Source organism: Cebus imitator, unplaced genomic scaffold (assembly GCF_001604975.1).
Source record: "Cebus imitator isolate Cc_AM_T3 unplaced genomic scaffold, Cebus_imitator-1.0 Scaffold620, whole genome shotgun sequence".
Lineage (NCBI taxonomy): Eukaryota > Metazoa > Chordata > Mammalia > Primates > Cebidae > Cebus > Cebus imitator.
Window position 1 is genome coordinate 631,111 of NW_016107935.1, and position 23,548 is coordinate 654,658.

Here is a 23,548-nt window from a genome sequence, read left to right on the forward strand (position 1 = left end):
AAAAAAAAAAAAAAAAAAAAAAAAAAAAAAAAAAAAAAAAAAAAAAAAAAAAAAGGCAGCGCGAAGAATGACTCCATGTAAGATTTTAGTGGAGAAAGAGAATCGGGGTTCAGCGACTTGAGACCTGAGCAGCAGAGAGGCAGAGTAAACGCCAGGAGAAAAGTGCAAAGCAAAACAGGAGCAGAGGTACAGTCTCAGAAAGAAAACTCTTTGGGGCTGAAAAGTAATTACTGGATTTAAAATGAGAAGATCATGAGTAACTACTGGGAGAGGGGATTCTATATAGATTGAGCCATTTTATAAAGAGCTCTTTTATCTTTCTTCCTCATTGCCCTCATACCTGGGTTCTGACAGTTTCCCTTAGAGTGTAGAAGAAACAAAAAATGATTTTCTTCTCCAAATCCTGAATTCACTTCTGCATTCAATCGTATCCCCTTGCCCAAAAATCATGCTCACTCAAGTATTTCCTCCCTCTTGAACACCTTTAATATATTTACCCCGCTAGGTTTTTTTCCCTTTTTTCTTCATATTTGTGCAGGGTGGTCCTATCATCGCTCTTTGAACCCTGAGCTTTAAAGCTACTTATTTCTTGGTTTTCTTTGACAAACATTTTGTGAAGCCATCTACCCAATATCTGTTTGTGGTTAGCCCTTGGTCCCAAAATTATTATTAAAAAAAAATCTATGATTACTTTGCTGAGACTAGAGTCTGTATATTCAGTTATATTTACTCAATTGCCAAATCATTTCTTCTGTCTTTATTTACACAGCTATTTTACAAACATTTGACAATATTACACACACACACACACATATATATATATTTAAAAATAGCCACATGTGATTTTTATGATAAAATACCCACATTTTAAATAGCATAAAGATGTTAGGTGGTATTTCATGATAAACAGTCTATAGGCAAATGAGATTGAGATAACTCTGTTATTTAAAAGAAAAAAAAGTAATACACTTCTTTATTGCCACAGTCTAAGAGCCTTCCATAACTCTACACTGAGGATCCCTTCCTTCCTTCCTTCCTTCCTTCCTTCCTTCCTTCCTTCCTTCCTTCCTTCCTTCCTTCCTCCCTCCTTCCTCCTTCTTCTTTTCTTTTCTTTTTCTTTCCTTCTTTCATCTTTCTTTCTTTCCCTCTTTCCTTCTTTCCTTTCTTTCTTTCTTTCTTTCTTTCTTTTTTCTCTCTCTCTCTCTTTTTGAGGATTTCTAAGCAGAAGATCATTTGGTCACAGAAACTCCCCCTCTTCACCCTTTGATTCATGTAACAATAAATCTCTCCACTATTTTCCATTCATTTACTTTAAAAAATAAATGTCTGTCATTGTTTCCATTTTCCCCGCTTTCTAAGAATTGCTGTCTTCCAAGGTTTGAAAAACAAAAAGAGATTAATATTTCCTGAGAAACTATAAGCATTGGTAAAAGCATCAAAAAATTAGAATTATTATCCACTTCATAGATAAAAATATTGAGAAGTTAAGTGGTTCAACCAAGCTCACCCATGTAGTGAGCTGAACAACTATGATTTGAGCCAGGTCCCTCGCATTTTAAAGTGAAGGGGCATCCCTTCATCACACCAGTTTGCCTCTAGGCCTTAGGCCCCTACACTTCTTCTGTATTTTCTCTGGGTAGAAACTGGAATCAACTTCAACCTTTAAGCAAATGATTCATATATATATATACACACACACATACATACATATATATGTATATATATGTGTGTATATATACACATATTATATAATGTTTATAATATATATGTTTCTAGAATAATTCTTGCATATTTAACTCCTCTCTCACTGTGCATGTGTGCTCTGTGTGTATGCATTTTTATGTCAATTATTGATGTTAACCTTTTTTTAATGTATATTTTATTGCACTTTAGGTTCTGGGGTACATGTGCAGAACATGCAGGATTGTTGCATAGGTACCTACATGGCAATGTGGTTTGCTGCCTCCATCCCCCTGTCACCTATATCTGGTATTTCTCCCCATGTTATCCCTCCCCAACCTCCCTAATCCCTGCTGTCCCTCCCTTATTCCCCCCCAAGAGACCCCAGTGTGTGATGCTCCCCTCCCTGTGTCCATGTGTTCTCATTGTTCAACACCCTCCTGTGAGTGAGAATATGCAGTGTTTGATTTTCTGTTCTTATGTCAGTTTACTGAGAATGATGGTTTCCAGATTCATCCATGCCCCTACAAAGGACATGAACTCATCACTTTTATGGCTGCATAGTATTCCATGGTGTATATGTGCTACATTTTCCTTGTCCAGTCTAACACTGATGGGCATTTGAGTTGGTTCCAGGTCTTTGCTATTGTAAACAGTGCCATAGTAAACATACATGTGCATGTGTCTTTATAATAGTACAATTTATAGTCCTTTGGATATATACCCAGTAATGGCATTGCCAGGTCAAATGGAATTTCTATTTCTAGGTCCTTGAGGAATCGCCACACTGTCTTCCACAACGGTTGAACTAATTTACACTCCCACCAACAGTGTAAAAATGTTCCTATTTCTCCACATCCTCTCCAGCATCTGTTGTCTACAGATTTTTTAATGATTGCCATTCTAACTGGAGTGAGATATCAATGGTATCTCAATGTGGTTTTGATCTGCCTTTCTTTAATGATAGTGATGATGGGCATTTTTTTTTATGTTTGTTGGCCTCATAAATGTGTTCTTTTGAAAAGTGTCTGTTCATGTCCTTTGCCCACTTTTGAATGGGTTTGTTTTTTTCTTGTAAATCTGTTTAGTTCTTTGTCGGTTCTGGATATTAACCCTTTGTCAGATGGGTAGATTGCAAAATTATTTTTTTCCATTCTGTTGGTTGCCAGTTCACTCTAACGATTGTTTCTTTTGCTGTACAGAAGCTCTGGAGTTTAATTAGATCCCATTTGTCTATTTTGGCTTTTGTTGCCAATGCTTTAGGTGTTTTAGTCATGAAATCCTTGCTTATGCCTATGTCCTCAATGGTTTTGCCTAAGTTTTCTTCTAGGGTTTTTATGGTGTTAGGTCTTATGTTTAAGTCTTTAATGCATCTGGAGTTAATTTTAATGTAAGGTGTCAGGAAGGGGTCCAGTTTCTGCATTCTGCACATGGCTAGCCAGTTTTTCCAACACTATTAATTAAACAGGGAATCCTTTCCCCATTGCTTGTTTTTGTCAGGTTTGTCAAAGATCAGGTGGCTGTAGATGTGTGGCATTGCCTCTGAGGTCTCTGTTCTGATCCATTGGTCTATATATCTGTTTTGGGGCCAGTACCATGCTGTTTTGATTATTGTAGCCTTGTGGTAGAGTTTGAAGTCAGGTAGCATGATGCCTCCAGCTTTGTTCTTTATGCTTAGAATTGTCTTGGCTATGAAGGCTCTTTTGGTTCCACATGAAGTTTAATGTGTATTTTTCCAGTTCTGTGAAGAGGGTCATAGGTAGCTTCATGCGGATAGCGTTGAATCTATAAATTACTTTGGGCAGCATTTAAGGTGGTTTTTTCCAGTTCTGTGAAGAGGGTAATAGGTAGTTTGCTGGGGATAGCATTGAATCTGTAAATTACTTTGGGCATTATGGCCATTTTCACAATATTGATTTTTCCTAACCATGAGCATAGAATGTTTTTCTATCTGTTTGTTTACTCTCTTATCTCCTTGAGCAGTGGTTTGTTGTTCTCCTTGAAGGGGTCCTTTATATCCTTCGTTAATTGTATTCCCAGGTATTTTATTCTCTTTGTAGCAATTGTGAATGGCAGTTCATTCTTTATTTGTCTCTCTTTAAGTCTGTTATGGATGTATAGGAATGCTTGTGATTTCTGCAAATTAATTTTGTATCCTGAGACTTTGCTGAAGTTGCTTATCAGTTTAAGGAGATTTTGGGCTGAGATGATGGGGTCTTCTAAATAAACAATCATGTCACCTGCAAATAGAGATAATTTGACTTCCTCCTTTCCCCTTTGAATGCCCTTTATTTCTTTTTCTTGCTTGATTGCTCTGGTCAGAACTTCCAAAACTATATTGAATAGGAGTGGTGAGAGAGGGCATCCTTGTGTAGTGCCAGATGTCAAAGGGAATGCTTCCAGTTTTTGCTCATTTGGTATGACATTGGCTGTGGGTTTGTCATAAGTAGCTTTTATTATTTTGAGATACATTCTGTCGATACCTAGTTTACTGAGAGTTTTTAGCATAAAAGGGCTGTTGAATCTTGTCAAAGGCCTGAGAAGGCCTTCTATTGAGATAATCATGTGGTTTCTGTCTTTGGTTCTGTTTATGTGGTGGATTACATTTATAGACTTGCGTATATTGAACTAGCCTTGCATCCCCAGGATGAAGCCTACTTGATTGTGATGGACAAGCTTTTTGATGTGCTGTTGCAATCAGCTTGCCAGTATTTTATTGAAGATTTTTGCATCTATGCTCATCATGGATATTGGCCTGAACATTTTTGTTGTTGAGTCTCTTTTTTTGTTGAGTCTCTGCTGGGTTTTGGTATCAGGATGATGTTGGTCCATAAAATGATTTGGGAAGCGTTCCCTCTTTTTGGATTGTTTGGAATAGCTTCAGAAGGAGTGGTACCAGCTCCTCTTTGTATGTCTGGTAGAATTCAGCTGTGAACCCATCTGGACCTGGGCTTTTTTTTTAACATCAATATTGTCCTATTCTCATTGGCCTAAAACCACACTGAGTCTGAAATTTCAACTCATCACTATCCTGTGCTCTCTACATAAAGTTAGCTGTTACATCCCATTGTTTTATTTCCTAAAATGCCTTTTATGTATATTCCTTCTAATCCATTCCTAAAGTCATTCTTCTGGTATAAGCTTTCAAAACCTTTCCTGGCATAATTACAAAGTCTTCAAATACCCCCAGCTTTCCCATTTTCAGTTACTACTTTTATATTCTGCTATGAGGCAGATTACTTTATGTATTTGCTAAGGTTAATAGACTCTACTAGGTTTTAAATTCTCATTCCCCATACACCTCAGCTAAAAGGGTGATTTGCTTTTTATTTTGTTTTTCTCATCATGTAAATTCTTCATAACATGGTTGGTATAAAGAGGCACTGTTTTGCAACTTTTGTATTTGTTTGAATTCCGAATAGTGGTGAGGTTGAGTTTTAACTCTCCTGTTAGTTTTTAGGGCCTCTAGAGCAAGGGTGGTCTTCTTGTTCTTTCACTGCTACCTGAAAAGAGTGTTAGTGCTTCTCCTTAGAAATGAAAACAAAAAATATACAAATATTACATGTTTCTGATGCAATCCTGAGATGGCACCTAGGATAAACAGACATGAAAACCCTGACCTTAGTATCCAAGTGTCAAGGGAAGCCAGAAAACTCACATCTATTTGAAGAGATAAAATTTTAGTCATGAACAAGAGACATACAATCTTACTACATTTACACAGTTTGCAGTAGACTTTGAAATTCATATTAGCATTCCTGAAGGGAACATAGTTCTGTAACTGAGAACCATGTAGCTAGAAGAGAAATTTCTTACTAACAGTTTTACAAAGGACTGTATTCACCAATTAAAAAAAAATTAACCCCCATCCATCTTCACATCCAACATCTATTTTATCAATAAAATATCTGCTGGGATGTGGGTGGGGTGGAGGTGGAACAAAAGGGTTACTCTGTTCTTTGTATCATAGCTTATTATGTTAAAAATGGGAGGCTGGTACAAGACAGCATCTCTGAATCTGCAGTTAGTTCATACTGTTACTAAAGCATCATTGCCTTAGGTTGCTCAGCACCTTTAATATTTATTTTTAATTTATCACCAACTTTAAAAAGTATGTACATTCTACCTGCAGCAACCATAAGTCAGAAATATAATCCTACCCTAAAATATGCAAAGAAAATGAAAAATACCTGCCAAAATTATTATTCACTTAGATTAAAATGCAATCTTTGCTCTGATTCCAACACTTTACTCTCAAAACCAATGCCTCTGGTGTTATAAAACCGAACCTTTTGTAATAATCTGAGGACATTTTAATTTAGAAAGTTTCCTATACTGTCTAGTTTCTACATTTTAACCTGATCCTCCTTTCTTTTACCGCTTAAAAATCAAAATATTTGGGAGAGATTTTTTTAAGTTCCTTAAAATATTTATAATGAATCATTTGATATGAGGTGCTAATTAATTAGATAAATCAATAAAGAATATTATGTCCTCCAATATTTTACTCTGTTAATGACAGAAATCACCCCAAGAATAACCATTAACACAAAAAATATTGGGGTATAATCATTTTTTTCTATGCTATGAACACAGTTATTAAAAACTATCTCACAAAAGTTACTGCAAATAGTGTGGTTAGGTAAGTATTTGCATGTTGCCTACATTGGCAACCTTTATTTGGACAGAGAGGTCATGTCCTCCCTTCTTAGAGTCCATGAGAAGAACACTGCCAAATGGCTTTGCTCATTTAGAATACAGTTACATATGTGGAAGGGGCACCTAGGCTAGGCTATAGTTGCTCCACATTCCCTACGAGAAATGGCCACAGCTCATGGATAAAGTAGCTCATTTTTGTCAAAGCTTTGAAGTAAATAGAAGAAACTACTGTACTTACTGTACTTCCTTTCCCAGAACACCTTTCTCTTCCTCCTTCCATACCAAAAATAAAAATGTCTGTGACTATCTCTGTTTTATTTTTTGGTTGTGGTTTTGGTTTTACTTTTCTTTTATTTATTTATTTATTATTATTATTATTTTGCTCTTATTCAGTCATAGTTCGAACTTGTATGTTTGCTTTGCTTTCTGAATAAACTGAAATGTCTTTTTGCTTGTGATGCAGGTAGATAGCTTTGGCAGAGAATAAAACTGTAGCTCTAAGGTTACGTGACTATGATGTCTTCCATTCGGGGAATGAAAGTCCAATGCTCCAGAGGTATCCTTTGTCTCCTAAACTACAAGGATACCTGGCATCAGAAAGAACACAATGAGATGACTGGCTGTCTTAACATTTGGTAGACTATAATGACTTCTTTATTTCAGAGTGTGTGTTTTTGCTATATTTCCATGTTTTCCAGACAAAAGTTGGATGATGAGGTGATAATGGGGTAATATATTTAACCTTCTCTCCATGAAGATAACATAGCCAAGAAGAACATTTTTACTCAGAAAATTAGCGTACTGAGGTCTACAACATGAAGAGTTTCCTCCTGAATCCAACTCATGCAATTGATTTACTTGCCTTTGTTTTATTTATTTATTTATTTATTTGTTTGTTTGTTTGTTTGTTTGTTTGTTTTTCCATTTATTGATTGTATTGCATTTTAGGTTTTGGGGTACATGTGAAGAACATGCAAGATTGTTGCATAGGTACACACATGGCAGTGTGATTTGCTGCCTTCCTCCCCATCACCTACATCTGGCATTTCTCCCCTTGCTATCTCTCCCCAACTCCCCACCCTCCACCGTCCCTCCCCTATTTCCCCCCAACTGATCCCAGTGTGTAGTGCTCCCCTCCCTGTGTCCATGTGTTCTCATTGTTCAACAACCACCTATGAATGAGAACATGTGGTGTTTGATCTTTTGCTCTTGTGTCAGTTTGCTGAGAATGATGGTTTCCAGGTTCATCCATGTCCCTACAAAGGACACAAACTCATCGTTTTTGATGGCTGCATAATATTCCATGGTGCCACATTTTCCCTGTCCAGTCTATCATCAATGGGCATTTGGGTTGGTTCCAGGTCTTTGCTATTGTAAACAGTGCTGCAATGAACATTCGTGTGCATGCATCCTTATAGTACAACGATTTATAATCCTTTGGATATATACCCAGTAATGGGATTGCTGTGTCAAATGGAATTTCTATTCCTAGGTCCCTGAGGAATCTCCACACTGTCTTCCACAATGTTTGAACTAATTTACATTCCCACCAACAGTGTAAAAGTGTTCCTATTTCTCCACATCCTCTCCAGTATCTGTTGTCTCTAGATTTTTTAATGATTGCCATTCTAACGGGCGTGAGAAAGAAATTCAAACCATCATCAGAGATTATTACAAACAACTCTATGCACATAAACTAGTAAACCTGGAAGAAATGGATAAATTCCTGGACACTTGCCTCCTCTCAAGCCTAAACCAGGAAGAAGCCAAAACCCTGAACAGACCCATAACAAGGTCTGAAGTTGAGGCAGCAATTAAGAGCTTACCACCCAAAAAAAGCCCAGGTCCAGAAGTGTTCACAGCCGAATTCTACCAGACATACAAAGAGGAGCTGGTACCATTCTTTCAGAAACTATTCCAAACAATACAAAAAGAGGGAATTCTTCCCAAATCATTTTATGAGACCAACATCATCCTGATTCCAAAACCTGGCAGAGACTCAACAAGAAAAGAAAACTTCAGGCCAATATCCATGGTGAACATAGATACAAAAATCTTCAATAAAATACTGGCAAACCGATTGCAACAGCACATCAAAAAGCTTATCCACCATGATCAAGTAGGCTTCATCCCGGGGATGCAAGTCTGGTTCAACATATGCAAGTCTATAAACGTAATTCACCACATAAACAGAACCAAAGACAAAAACCACATGATTATCTCAATTAATGCAGAGAAGGCCTCTGACAAAATTCAATATCACTTTATGCTAAAAACCCTCAATAAGCTAGGTATTGACGGAACGTATCTCAAAATAATAAAAGCTATTTATGACAAACCAACAGCCAATACCATACTTAATGGGCAAAAACTGGAAGCATTCCCCTTGAAATCTGGCAGTAGACAAGGATGCCCTCTCTCACCACTCCTATTCAATATAGTGCTGGAAGTTCTAGCCAGAGCAATCGGGCAAGGAAAAGAAATAAAGAGTATTCAAATAGGAAAGGAGGAAGTCAAATTGTCTCTATTTGCAGAAGACATGATTGTATATCTAGAAAACCCCATTGTCTCAGCCTTTGTTTTATATAACTATGTAGTTTATGTAATTTATATAATGTTGGAAAATAATATAAATCAATTCTTAATGATTCAGTCACACGTTAAAAGCCTTCTTAGTGAAAGACTAGATTATGAAATGACATGTAAAATAGAGCATATCAGGCAAAAAAAATGGTAAATGCACACAAATATATTTCTTATAAATTTTCATTTTTAAATACCAGGTATTACTGCTGTATAATTAAGACTTCCGATCTCCATTATTTAACTTCTTTCAATTTCTTACTCCATCTTAAAAAAAACAAAAACAAACAAAAAAAACAACTAAATGTAATCCACAATTAATTTTGAGAGTGAATTATTTTGCTCAATTTTTTTTTCCAGAAAAAAACATCTTTACTTTAAAGGGGTTCCTTGAATGCAAAGAAAAACACACAGGATCCATCAAAACTATTATATAAGGAAACTGTGACAAAAACTAATTAAAGAAGAACAAAAAGACTTGACAGAGCTTAGAGATCTGCCTCTTTTGGTCCACCTAAACATTGTTCAGTGAAAATAAACCAAAAAAGAATACAGCTAGTTCAGGAAAGTCAACGAAATTGTAGACAACATGATTTCGATCTCCAATACCTACTCTGTATCCATTACAGTGCCATAATGTCAAGTTTGTCGCTGACGGAGTATACTCAGGCTGATGAATGACAAGAAAGTTCTGTCCAAAAGAAAAATACTGTAAAGTCCATTAAGTCAGCTTTAAAATAGTTACTGCAGATAGAAAAACAAAAAATCAGTCCATAGTGAAATATACTTCACTTATAGAAATGACAGCATCTTGGCTTTTTTGTCTCTCTTTTTTCATACCAAAGTTCTAGCATTTTAAGAGCAGTTTCTACGACATGTAGTAGAATGTTTAAGTTTCTTCCTCTTATACTTTTATTTGCCATAAAATATAAGCCACCATTAAAAAAAATTCTCTGATTACGCACAAGACTCTGAGCAGAAAGAACACCTGGGTCTCCCTGAAGTACGAGACAGCTAGGATAATAAAACTCAAAATGCCCGTCTTCCTGGAGATGGTGTAGACATTTAGCTACAACTATGATTCTATGTGCTGTTCTACCTTGCTGTTTTTCTTATTTTTTAACTGAAAAATTATTACATGAATGAAATCTTAACCATGAACCAATTAAACAGGCCAGCAACAAAAGCACAATGAAATAAAACAAGTGGTACTTCTGTTTCTGACAGTCTAGTGGCATATAAATACTGAAAAATCCTTTCAAATAAAAAGACTAAAACACATGATAACATATATATCTTCTCAATGTATTGCTGGGCTTGTCTGAAAGTAAAGAATCCATAACACCCAAAACAAAGTGAAAGCATGAGGCCCTGCAAGGTAAAGGAGAAAGACACATTTCATCCCATGGGTTTCTAACAAATCTTAGAGATACCAGTTTTTACTTTTATGGATTCATAATGCACAGAAGAAAAAAAATATAAGGCTGGCTATGGAGAATCCTTTAAAATTCCTTCACTAGAAACAATGACAACAAACACGCACTGTTATTGTTTAGGGATGAACTAGATAGAAATAAACTTGTCAAGTGCTAGTCTTGGCAAGACAACTTGCAATTCTAAACACAGCATTGGATAGCAAGAAAGATAGCAAGAGAGGAGAATCCTTCACGAGAATGTATAATCTCAACCTAGCCTTCCTATGACTTTATGGTCTGAGTTCAAACTCCTTCTGGGATTCAAAACAAAATAAGCTTTTCCAAATTGATAAAGCCTTTAAGTCCTTAAATTAATTACATCTACAAAGACCCTTTTTGCAAATAAAGTCACATGTACAGTTTATAATGATTAGTATGTGGACATATATTTTTGGGAACCATAGTTCATCTTATTAATATGCGTGAAGAAACAAGACCCTATTTGTTAAAACTAGAGAAAAACGCCAACAGCAGAAGCTTCTCCATATAGTGCAAAACAGGCAGGTCCTCTTTCCCTTTTCCTCCCTCCCCTCATTAGCTTTTCTTCCTGGACCGAGCTTTTCCAGCATTTTGCAATGCAGTTACTTAAATAATCCCTTAAAACACTGAATAAATCACATTATTTCATTATTATTATTTGAGCCAGGGTCTTATTCTGTCACCCAGGCAGAAGTGCAGTGGCATGACGACAGCACACTGCAGCCTCAACCTCCCAGGTCCAAGTGATCTTCCCACATCAGCCTTCTGAGTAGCTGGGACTACAGTCATACACTACCATGTCTGGCTCACTTTTTTAAATTTCTATTTTTGTAGAGACAGGGTCTCAGTATGTTGTCCAGGCTAGTTTCAAACTCCTGGGCTTAAGGAATGCTCTCACCTCAGCCTTCCAAAGTGCTGAGATTACAGGTGTAAGCCATCATGCCTGACCAGATTACATTAAAAAAATATTTCTACCAAAGTAGTACATATTCATAGCATTGAAACTTAAATAATGATAAAACAAATAATTACCTGACTCCTCACTTTGAGTCAATTATTTTTTACTATTTTACAATTTCTTCTAATGGGTACTTCATGTTTCAAAAAAATATTAATATAGCTCTATTAGCCAATTCCTTAATGACAGGTGTTTTCTACTGTTGTCTTTTTGAGGACAACACCTCCCAGGACCCTCCACCAAACTCTCAATATTGTTGAATCACATTTTTTGCTTAAATCGATAAGTCAATACTTTTGCCTTTATGACACTGTATTCTTTATAGGTAAGCTGAAAAAGTCTATTGCAACTACACCTCCTATCTACAACATTTTGTATTTCCTGGAATTCTTCCACTTTTATTTTCAAATATTTCTTTGAATCTGGAAAAGTGCTTTCACACCTATGAAATTCTTCTCAGGTCAAACTGACAAATCCTCTATTCTTTCTATTGTTTATGTTAAGACACCCCTCCTGACATTTTCTAGGTCTCCTGCTCTCACCACATGAGCCTAGTGAACAGCTGGAGGCCTATGAACAGCAGTGGTCCATGAATTTCCCCTCTCTTTCTTCCTAGGAATGCCGATGTCCTCTCTTCTAGGTGGGATAGCCAGATTGCATTTTGATTTATTCATGTTTGATGAGGTACATACTCTATTTACTTCTAGAAACAGGATGCTATGAAGGTAAACTTTTGGAGATTTTGTTTTCTGCAAACATTTTCATGTTATCTTAGTACTTGAATGATAATTTAATGTAATCTTCTTGGTTGAAAATATTCTCATTCCACATTTGAATAGAAGCTATTGCTCTATTTTCTTCCACTTTCCAATGCTGATGTTGAAAAGTCCTATAATCTTATTCAAGAACTCGAGGTGAGAGATCATGCTGTTTACTCTGGACGGTTTTAGGGTCATGACTTTACCCCATGTGGCCTGAAATATCACAATGGCGAGCCTTGGTATGTGTCTTATTTAATGGGTATATTTTTAATATTATTTCTTCAATTCTTTTCTCCTCTTTATATTCTCTTTTCTCTATATTCAACTCTTAGCAGTTAAATGTTTAGAGGAAATCAGGGTATCATAATTTCTTATTCAGACATTCCTTTGATCCACCTGATTTCAGTCTAGCCCCACATCTCCACCCACCTCTGCTCATTGTCCACAGTCAAAAACCTCTCTGTTTCCCAGAGAATCCATCTCCAGGCTCCCACAAGAAAAACAAATGGTAGAAATCTGACTCCATAGAGTGAAAGGTGAGGAACTTAATCAAGGAGGAACTTTGCTGCTCTTTATTCAGACTTTCAGAGCTCTAGTTTTTATCCCTAACTCCCAATACACACACACACACACACACACACACACACACACACACACACACACACACCACGCACACACACAAACCTTGCACACTTCCTTCTGCAGAATGTGGTTTCCTCCTGGAGTTGTCCAGGACATATCACTTGATTTCTCTTCAGCTCCCACACCTTCACCCTTGCCAACACTTAGGTGTAACAGTGTTCTGCAAAGTACTTTACCATATCTCCATTTACTTTCCAAATTAATATATTATCACCTATGTTACAGTTGGCTCCTAATTTACCTGAAGGTAAGCTTACTGTATTCCTTGTTCTTTGGGGTGATTTTTTTTATAAAGGAGATTGACCTCATTAGAGATATATTTAGTCTTACTGTTTTGTATTTTCCTTTATGGTTCTTAAGTAATTTTAAAGAAAAGATAGAGGTATAGAAATGTCTTTCATCCACAATCCTAAAATTGAAGATCCTCTTCAATGTTAAAAGTGAAAATTGTCCATCAACTAAATACCAGGAATTTTCTAATTTTGTATCAAATTTAGAGAAAGTTCATTGTAAAATATAAAGGACTATCAGGCATCCAGCTAGAAAGATTCATTTAAATTGAAATCCAAAGAGATTTCATATTCTAGAAAATATGAAATACCTTGCTTTTTATATGATTTACAAACAGTATCCTTGCAGAATTTGCTAAATTTTTGGTTTGGTATCCTAGTATCACAGAGTAACAAATTCAAGGTCCTATTTAAATTGTACACTACATAAAGGTGCCGTTTTTTAACCAGGCTCCATTCATGGAGTAGGTATAGGTGATGTGGATATTCTATAACAATTTTTCAGCAGAAAATAGGCAAAAATCTTAACATAACAATATCATATTATTATAACAATTTAGTGATATATAAAAGTAAGATTTCTTAAGAAAGTGGTTCATTCTTATAATTTACATAAAGTAATGGTAGATCCCCATAGCAGTCTTAAATCAAATCACCTGGCCAATAATTTTATCTATAAATTTTTTGACAGGGACGTTATTTCCAAAGTACAACCTATGTAACAAAAAGAGAAGCTTAATTCTAAATATGCCATGTTAAAGAACATTAATTATGAAACCAGTATAATTTAATTAATTCCACAAGCTTTAATTTTGCCACATATATCCCTTTAGTTACAAAGTGGTCAGATTTTGAGAATAATGCACTTCATATCATTGGCACCTGGATTATGAATGAAATAGAAAAGTGAGCAGTCTGATGATTCTCTGAGTACTCTTCAGAGATTTCCCACACCTTCTAGGCATTGATGATAAAATGCAGTTCTACTCAGGTCCAGAGGCTTATTCATATGTCTTCCAGAAATTTTAATACTTCCTTTGTATACATTTAACATATAAGATATATTGTAGCTATATACACGACAATTATATTTAAGCCATATCCTATGATCATTAAGATTTGTCGGTTCATTCAGTTATTTTTTCATTCATCAACAAATATCTAATTAGCACATAAAATATACGGTATACAGACAGTTGTATCTAATCTTGATATAACATTCATTCACAGATATTAGATAATATCTAACACGCATTTGGAATATGAGCATTGGCATATGCTATGACTGAGAACAGATATTTTCTTATATTGCTTTAGTCCTTAGGTATAATAACTGGCTATAATTAAAGATATCTAATATCAAATGTTAACTGTGCCAAATCTTATTTATCTCTAATGTCGGCCCATATAAATAATTCAATCCAATCATATCACAATTCATTCAAATATAAAAATAAGCAACACATGTGAGTTACATAATTTTAACTTACACATTAATAGAAAACTATATAAAAATCATCTTACCTCTCGTTTGTAACCCCTTTCCACAGGCTTCACTGCTGCCCATTATTCCCTGCCTGACAGACTCTGGCACTAAGATACAAGGGTTCCATTTCTGTGGCTTCCACCTGTGATTACCAGAAACAATGGAATAGAAACTTCACTATGATCAACATGCAAAAGAAATACTTGATATGTTTGAAGTTTAAAAAACATAAAGACAGTAATTCAATAAAATGGATGTGAAACCAATGTCATAAAGCCAAGCCTTGACAAACACTAGAATGACGATAGTCCATTCAACCCCAGATTTATGATTTACGCAGTAATTCAATGTTTTTGAATTGGTCCTGTGGTTGAGAAATAAACTGAATTTAGATATTTGCACATAAACTTTGATTAATGTAGAAAAGTGGCAATAATAAACATTAGAAGCACAGATCAGTCTGGAAGGTGTAGTTCTTTATGTATTTAAAATTGTTTTGAAAAAAAAAAAAAAAAAATATATTTATTCCCCAGGGAACTTTGTTTCTATACCTACACTGTTGAAGGGCTTTTTTTTTTTTTCAAGAAAGAATATGAACTTTTTCAAATAAAAAAAAAAAAAAAAAACCCCTAAAAAAAAAAAAAAAAAAATTAAAAAAAAAAAAAAAAAAATAAAAATAAAAAATTGTTTAAAAAAAAAAAAAAAAAAAACAATAAAAGAAAAAAAGAGAAAATCTCTATGTCCCATTGGCAAGTTAGAGAATCAAGGTTTGAACATCTGTAATCTTGAGGTACAAACCTTCACATTAATCTTTTGCTTCAAAATTTTTATAATCTTCTGCCTATAAAATTTTTGATTTGATCCTCTGCTTCAAATTTTTATAAGGTGTTTCCAAAGGCTTTTGAACTAAATCAAACATCTCAATAGGTTATAGAGTAAAAGAAGAATGGGCACCTTGGACCTATCTTATCTGATAGTTAATCTTAGGAAAGACGAATTGACCTGCCACTGATAAAATACCATAATTTCTAATCCTCAGAGGATACAGTCTCAAAGGAAATCTCGCTTTCTAATGGCTTTTCTTTCTCAGGTCAACAAAACTCTTTTTTTATGACTCACAGAGCAGAGTATGACTTGTGTCCTTAAATCTGTCTCTTCACGATATTTCAGAAAACCCAAACCCTAAGTATAAGTACAGATTCTGCTCTGTCACTTAGTACATTTTAACCCTTTTCATATGAGCCAATACCTCTGATAAGAGAACAACTTCAAAAAAGCAAACAGAAACATGAAACAAAACATCATTGACCTCATTCAAGTGAACTTCCTAATTGGAATAGCTGAAGGATTGGGAAAAAATACAGTATCAGGAAACAGCTAAACAGAAAACCTGTTAAATTCAAAGAAATCACCTATTAATTTTAGATTGTTGTAAGCTTACTTTGTACATGCATAGACGCATTTTGCATGATTCCAATATGCAGAACCCAAAAAGTAAGGGATTTTAGTCCAATGTTTGAACTAAAATATGTCATTCATTCATTCAGTTTTCTGAAATTGAGTTTACATAGGCTTTCTCCACCAAAATGAGACCAAGAAGTTCAGTCTCCTTTACCTTGGTGAATAGGCTGAAATCGGAATTCCTTTATTAAACTTTCAATTTTAAGATGATAAACCCAGGCTCAGAGAAGTTAAATGATTTGTCCCAGGCTGCATAAGTCAAGAGAGGCCAATTGCCAGTCCTGTCTTTGGATGCTCAACCACAGCCTCTGGGGAACATCTCATTCCCAATTCTACAATATAAAGTCACCCATGCTGTCTTACCTACTTAATATGTTGAGGGAAGCTCAAATTCACAGGACAAATTAAATAGGCTTCTTGATTCTGTTTTAATTTGGTAAACATGTGAACAAGTCACCTTAATGAGTCAGCAAGAAGAATCAGAAGACAACAATAAAGTCCTATGTTAACTCGCTTCCTAAGATAACTTCCTCGATAACATACCAATGAAGGGGAAAGCAAAATCTAAATTGGACCTATATTGCTCAAAATTCAAGGATGTTTCACTAAGAAGCAGATATTCATGGTGATAACTTGGATACCTTTTGAACTATGCATCAGGAGAAATGGTATAATGATCCAATTCATACACAGTAGAACTGATTTTTGGGGAATGTGGCAGGAAGTCATTGATAGAAACTAGTTCAAACATTCAGCTAAACTCAAAGGCAATATCAGAGTAAAATGAGTGGGCAGAGGAATGGAAGATCCCACTAATAATTTTTTGATTTTATCTGATTATAACAGCCTTGGGTTCATAAAAATGTCTAATAATATTTGATTTGGCTAATTTTTTTTTCATTTGGATACTTTCCTTGAGAGCTGTTTTGCTGGGCTCAGAAGTTTCAATATTTAGACATTGTACAAAAGGCTGAATATTGACAGTGTTTCCACAATGGCCCTGTGGTTAATGAGAAAAAAAAAACAAAACTGGTAGTCTGGGCATGTTCCCAGTGTTTATTTACATCCTCCCAAAATTGGTCATCGGACAGAAACAATGAGAGTAAGAGATGATAAAATCAATAGTAATTTAGACTTCTTCAATGATATCTTTCTTGTTTAAAAAGGCAAATAACTCGTATTTTCCCAAATAAATTAGCCCTTGAATTTCACAGCTTTAAGTTTAGTTTCTCAAATTATTAGCAGAAACAAGGGGCATTTTTGCAAAAGGCCCATATGCTGATTTTTAAGTGTGCAGATAAAACCTATATTATTTTTAAGACCATGGATTATTTTCACAAATCACTAAAACCCCTTAGAGATTGAATTTAATCCAAATGCACTTTAAAGAAGAATTTCAACCAGATTTAAACCTGTCAGATGTTAAAAGGGGAGAAGTCTGTGAATAAGCAAAGAAACCTCAGGTATTACTTTTATAAACAGTAATCACCTTTGTCAAGAGGGAATATACAGGGAACACATATAGTTTAAAAGTTATTCATTTTCTTTTCATAATAAAAATTTTATCCCTAAGTTAAACTTTTTTTCTCTTAGACGGTTTCTGAAACTGTGTATCACAATAATTGAGAAAAAAAATTTTTAATTAAAATAAACAAGAAAATACAAGAATTTTTGATTGGAGGTTTTAGAATGAGAACAATAGAATGAAGGTAAGTTACCTCGTGTGTGTGTGCATGTGTGTGTGTGTGTGTGGGGGGGGTGTGTATTCATTCTCCTAGCCCCTAGGTAACAACCGTAATACCAATCTCATCCTGAATCTCTTTTGAACATGATCTTGAAAATGGATTGCCACTGTGTCATAAGTCAAGCAGCTCGCTTAGACTCAAACATGCTTGCTTTACACCCTGTTAATTAGACTTTCATATTCTCTACTAAGAATATGAAAGCTAAGTAAGAATATTAAAGTATTTGAAGATATGCAGCTGTGCTTCTTATTTTTCACCAAATGACCATTTATTATATGAAGGAAAATAGGTTATAATTTACAGTAGGTCTAACGATAATTTTAAAAGGTAACTACTCACCGATATATAGGACAAAATGAGACATCTTCACACTCTCTCTCCTCATATAAGGTATCTGGGCATTCCTGGCCTCCATTGGTTGCTTCCTGGATGATGATTCTGTATCGAGACTGTTTTACTGTGGCATTTCCTGAGGTAAAGGAAAAAGAAAATTATATAATGCCATTTTATGTTGATGCAGATCAAAATCTAGGTAGCAACTGCAAAAAAGGAAAGAGAGATAAAGTAAGCACATGTGGAAAATCAACCTGGAAATGAAAATAAGCAAAGACCAGGAGTTAACACTCTATCTTGGTTTTATGAAATAAACACACAATACTTAATAACGGTGATTTCAAATATAATTGTTTCTCACTGTCTTAATGTGTTTAAATTAATTAGAATCTATATTACCAATGGCATAAAAGTTTTATGGCATGATCGGAGGGGCCCCAGAAACCCTTTAATCTCCAAACAACAGCTGAAAGCCCTGGAGTTTGATTACCAGCAACTGAATCCCTTGAATAAGGCATTTTTCCATCCAGGCTACTTTTTATAATGCAAACAAAATGCACCTATATAAATTAATATATTAGTAACCTATTTATTTACAGACTTAGTTTATGAGATTTCTTATTCCTCATAACCTCATAACCTTATAACCATATGTACTAGGAAAGAACAAAATATTGTTCACTTCAGGGTTTTGCTGAGAAGTAGAAGTATTAATAGGAACATCAATAAAAAACAACTGAAGTTCACTTTAATGTGCTGAAGCACTCATTTCACAATCTTTAGATGCCTTTTGAATCAACATCAACAACAAAAATCAATGATCATTAAAGTACTTAGCAACAATTTCAATTACTATGTGCAAGATAGACTATTTGCACTATAAATGCAGACACAAATCTCTGACCTACAGAACTTACAATTAAGCAAGGAGTAAAAGGGGCAGACATATACACAACTAGTTAGAAGACACTGCGGTGTGAGCAGTGTGAGACAGTGACACAGCTTTAGGTGGGTATAGAAGAAATAGAAGTCATTTTTTACTTTGGCAATGAAAGAGGGCTCATGAGAGAGACAGATTTTTTATCTGCTTTGAAGACCTTGATGGCTAAATAGAAAAAAACTCACATATATATATATATATATATATATATATATATATATATACATATACACACACACACACATATATATATATATACACACATATATATGCATATATATATATGAATGAATGAAGCCACTTCAGGCCAAGGAAACACTTTGAAGAAAGGCATGGAGATGTAAGAGTACAAGACATTTACTTACAAAGACAGATATGGAACTAACACACTCAGAAGGAAGGTATATGAATATGGCTCTGGGTGTGTGCACATGGGGAAGGTGGGAGGGAGGGAGGAGCACAGTGAAGTTTATAAAGAATAGAGAGAAAAGAAAGTATAGGAGAAGATGGAATACATTGGTAGGTTTGGTACAAATAATGGACCTACGCATATCAAGATGTTAACTTAGAAAGCCAGTCAACGAAATAAGAAGACTTTATTAAAAGTATAGATGCATATATTTTTTAAAATCATTAATACTAGCAGACTCACAGTGAGAAGCAATTCACTCACTATGAAAGCTTTCCTACTCTCTGTCTTCCTTTTCAGAGGGAACACTTTCAACTCCTTCTGTATTTAATTTTTCTATAGTTACCTCCAAATCTATAAATACTATGCTTATGTCATTACTTCTTGATTTATGATCTTCAGACATCACATATTGACTTCCTGCTGTGATTGACAGTTGACTTTGTACCATCTTCCAATCTTTTACGATGATGTTGCTATTTTTATGCTTCTACTGGTTACTTAAATAACCCATGTTTTTAAAGCCCTACCCCTCACTCCTGTCCTACATCAGACCAGTCTCTATGGTTCTGCAGAGTCCTCCTGGGTAGAAGAGCTTTCTCTCTGCCACCACCCACCTTCCTGCTACATTAGGTCACGTCTCCCAATGTTGGGTCACCAATTTCTCTACTTTTTGGTCTTACCCATTAATGTTCTGTCATTCATAAAGATCTCTCACCCACTAATGGTCCTCTCCTTTTGTTTTTGAGAAGGAATTAAGGCTTTTAAAATTATTTTCCTATCATTTCTAATGAGATCTTCGGAAAAAGGAGAGACCAACACCTTTGCACACCTGATGACCTTGAACTGGAAATTAAGGAGATGTACAGGATCTTTTTGATCTATTCCCTACAGATCCCCTCTTTGTCCTTCTTTAACCTGCTTTATACCAAGAGATGGGCTGCATTGGTGGCCCCCTGGCCCATTGGCTTCCATTTGGGCTTTGCCAATGGGGGAATGGGACACACAAAAGAAAAGAAAAAAATGGCAAGAGGAGGGACAGAGATATCAGGGTATTTATTCCACCAGATTCCATCCTCTGTATTGCCTTGTCTCCCTATGTCTAACAAAAGCCACAGTTCCTATGGAGTGGCATTTGCCTATAGCTATTAAATACTTCTTTTTTTCATTCCACTAAATGTTTCTCTCTCCACCAACTTTAAAGCTCCTAGCTTTCACTGTCCCAGATCCTAAACCATGATACCCTGCTAGTCTACCTTAACACTTCTTATTCCTTTGTAAATAGTCCCTTCATTAAATCTTCCTTGGCTACCCCATTTGAGTGGACTACCTTTTTCCTGCCAGAACATGCCGATAAAGTCAAGGAGTCAAAGGAGAGACACTGCTATTTGAAAGAGTAAATGCTGTAATTGGCCACTTTTTAAATGTAGTTAAGCTTCTGTGAGGAGTTTAGAAATAGAAGCTTTGAAAAAAGAAGGTTACCAAGACAGTTCTGCATCATAATAATATAAAAAGCTATCTTTATTTGGGTTGGAACAATCTTTTGTAAATAATTATGCCTTTAGGAAAAAGTTCCTTTCCCTACTCCCAATTAATGCCAATTATACTGTACTATCTCTGTTTAGCCTATACTGTATTATTTAACCTTAGAATGTTTCCTTGAGTATGGGTTTGTGTGTATGTGTGTTTTGTCCAAATATTACCTTAGGAGTCTGTAAATAAAGATTGAAAACAATAGAAAAAAATGAAAGGGATGCCTTCGCCTCACATCAAAAGAGAAGCCTTAAGGGAGACTACACATTTTGCATGGATCAATACTTCTCCTTTTTACACTGAACATGCACATGCACACACCTCACACACCATACACATACGATATACACTCGCACGCAGAGGTAGTCTGCCTTTATGGTGTGACTCCAGGTCGAATAATCTAAAATTTGAGAAAAATTGTTGCATTGATTTTCATGCCCTGCAGCTATTCAAGTGGAGGTTTAAAAGGATGGAAGGATGGATCCTCTAGTTAAAATCAACATTTAGTATCTAAGTAAGATTTTTCAGAGGGGAAACTGATCTGCACTGTTCATAAACGAAGAAAAATGTATATGTCTTTGAAGAGGGAGGGAGGGAGGGAGAGAGAGAGAGAGAGAGAGAGGGGTAAGGGGGGATCTTGAGCTACTGAAACAACGCCAGAGAAGTGTGAAATACCTGTTAAGAGTCTCACTCTCTCTTTCTCTCTGACTTTCTCTTGTGTGTGTGTGTGTGTGTGTGTGTGTGTGTGTGTGTGTGTGTATTTCCTTGAACTTTTCAATGGACATATTTAGCATTCAATTTTAAAGAATTTTCCTCTCTTTATGATGTTACTGCCTCACATTATGGCCACATTTACAGCAGAATCCTTTATACACAACAGACTTAAGTGGTATTGTGGGAACCTAAAGGGCAGGCAGTGTACACTTGGATAGGGCAGTCAATGATTTTCTCATTTTGTCAGAGGCATTTGAACCAGAGCAACTCCATCTTGAATAGGGGTTGGGTGAAATAAAGGTGAGACCTACTGGACTGCATTCCCAGATGGTTAAGGCATTCTAAGTCACAGGATGAGATAGGAGGTCAGCACAAAATACAGGTCATAGAGACCTTGGTATTAAAACAGGCTGTAGTAAAGAAACGAGCTAAATCCCAACAAAACCAAGATGGCCACAAGAGTGACCTCTGGTCGCCTTCACTGCTATACTCCCACAAGCTCCATGACAGTTTACAGATGTCATAGCAATGTCAGGAGTTACCCTATATGGTCTAAAAAGGGAAGGCATAAATAATACTCACCTTGTTGACCATATATCAAGAAACAACCATAAAAATCGGCAACCATCAGCCCTCAAGGCTTCTCTATGGAGTAGCCATTTTTTTCTTCCTTTACTTTTTTTTTTTTAATTTTAGTTTTAGAGAGTTTGAGTGAAAAGCTAGAAATAGTCATCCAGGAGACAAAGGCTCTAGTGAAATGAGATGAGTGAGTGCTTTGTAGGTAAAAGTTAAGTTCTTATTTCTACAGGTAAAAAACAAACCAATTTAACAAGATTACAATATTTTCTATACAAGGCTGGTTTAAGATTTATAAAAAATTAATTGATTACAGTGTATTTTTCCTACTTTTTTTCAACTGTTTTTTCTTTCCTTTTTAACCTAGGAGTATATTTAACATTTCATCTTTTTTTTTTTTTAATTGTCCTTTAAGTTCTGGGGTACATGTGCTGATCTTGCAGGACTATTGCATAGGTACACACATGCCATGGTGGTTTGCTATCTCCATCCCCCCGTTACCTACATCAGGCATTTCTCCCAGTGTTAACGCTCTGCAACCTCCCTGACCCCCCACTGTCCCTCCCCTTGCCCCCCACCCAATAAACTTGCTTTCGCTTTACTCTATGGATTTACCCTGAATTCTTTTTTGCATGAGATTTAAGAATCCTCTCTTAGGATCTGGATCCATATCACTTTCCTGTAACAATTTCACCTCATTTTGAAGCCAGCATGAGGGCTGTATCAAGGCAGAACAGTAATTCCAAAAACCTAAGAGGTAACTGGCAACAAAAGAAATGGAGTCTGAGGCAGCCCCCAAAATCATGGTTTGAAGCTAGGTAACAGAAGATGGGCAAAAGCCAAGTAGAGCTCTCAGAAAGTGATGTCAAACAATACCCTCTTTTCCACTGAAAACACAGGAAAAAGTGATTTCCGGGAACGAGCTAAAGAGAGGGGAGGATAATGGCTTTGCCAGTGGACTACATTTAAATCACCTATGTGTGTAAAACACATCTTAACTTAGGTTAGATCTACTTCTAGGCATTTTACATATGCATATGATGCCTTATTTTATTATTATAATTGATCCAATTGGTATTATTATTTCCATTTTACAGGTAAGAAAATGGAGGGTAGAAGAAGTAAATAATTTCCCAAAATTATTTAGCTAGAGTTAAAACTGTACTAGGCAGACATTTAGGCCCATAATATTTCCATTAAAGGAGACTTTATAGTATGATGAAGGGAAAGAGGGGAGCTTTTGGGGTAGAGAGGGGTGAGGTGGAGGAGGTATAGTTTACATCGCTGTCCTTCTGTTATTCTAAAGGAATACTTCCCTTCTAAG

At 35.6% G+C, this 23,548-nt stretch overlaps 1 protein-coding gene across 1 annotated transcript in view; it reads right to left on the reverse strand.

Annotated features, from left to right (window-relative positions):
* THSD7B (thrombospondin type 1 domain containing 7B) overlaps positions 1 to 23,548 on the reverse strand; it is a 569,933-nt gene that overhangs the window by 342,003 nt on the left and 204,382 nt on the right. Inside the window, exons 10-11 of the mRNA XM_037734459.1 lie at positions 18,059 to 18,188; positions 14,552 to 14,655 (exon numbers count right to left, since the gene is read on the reverse strand). Coding sequence (XP_037590387.1) covers positions 14,552 to 14,655; positions 18,059 to 18,188 — 234 coding nt within the window. The remainder of the gene's footprint in view (positions 1 to 14,551; positions 14,656 to 18,058; positions 18,189 to 23,548) is intronic.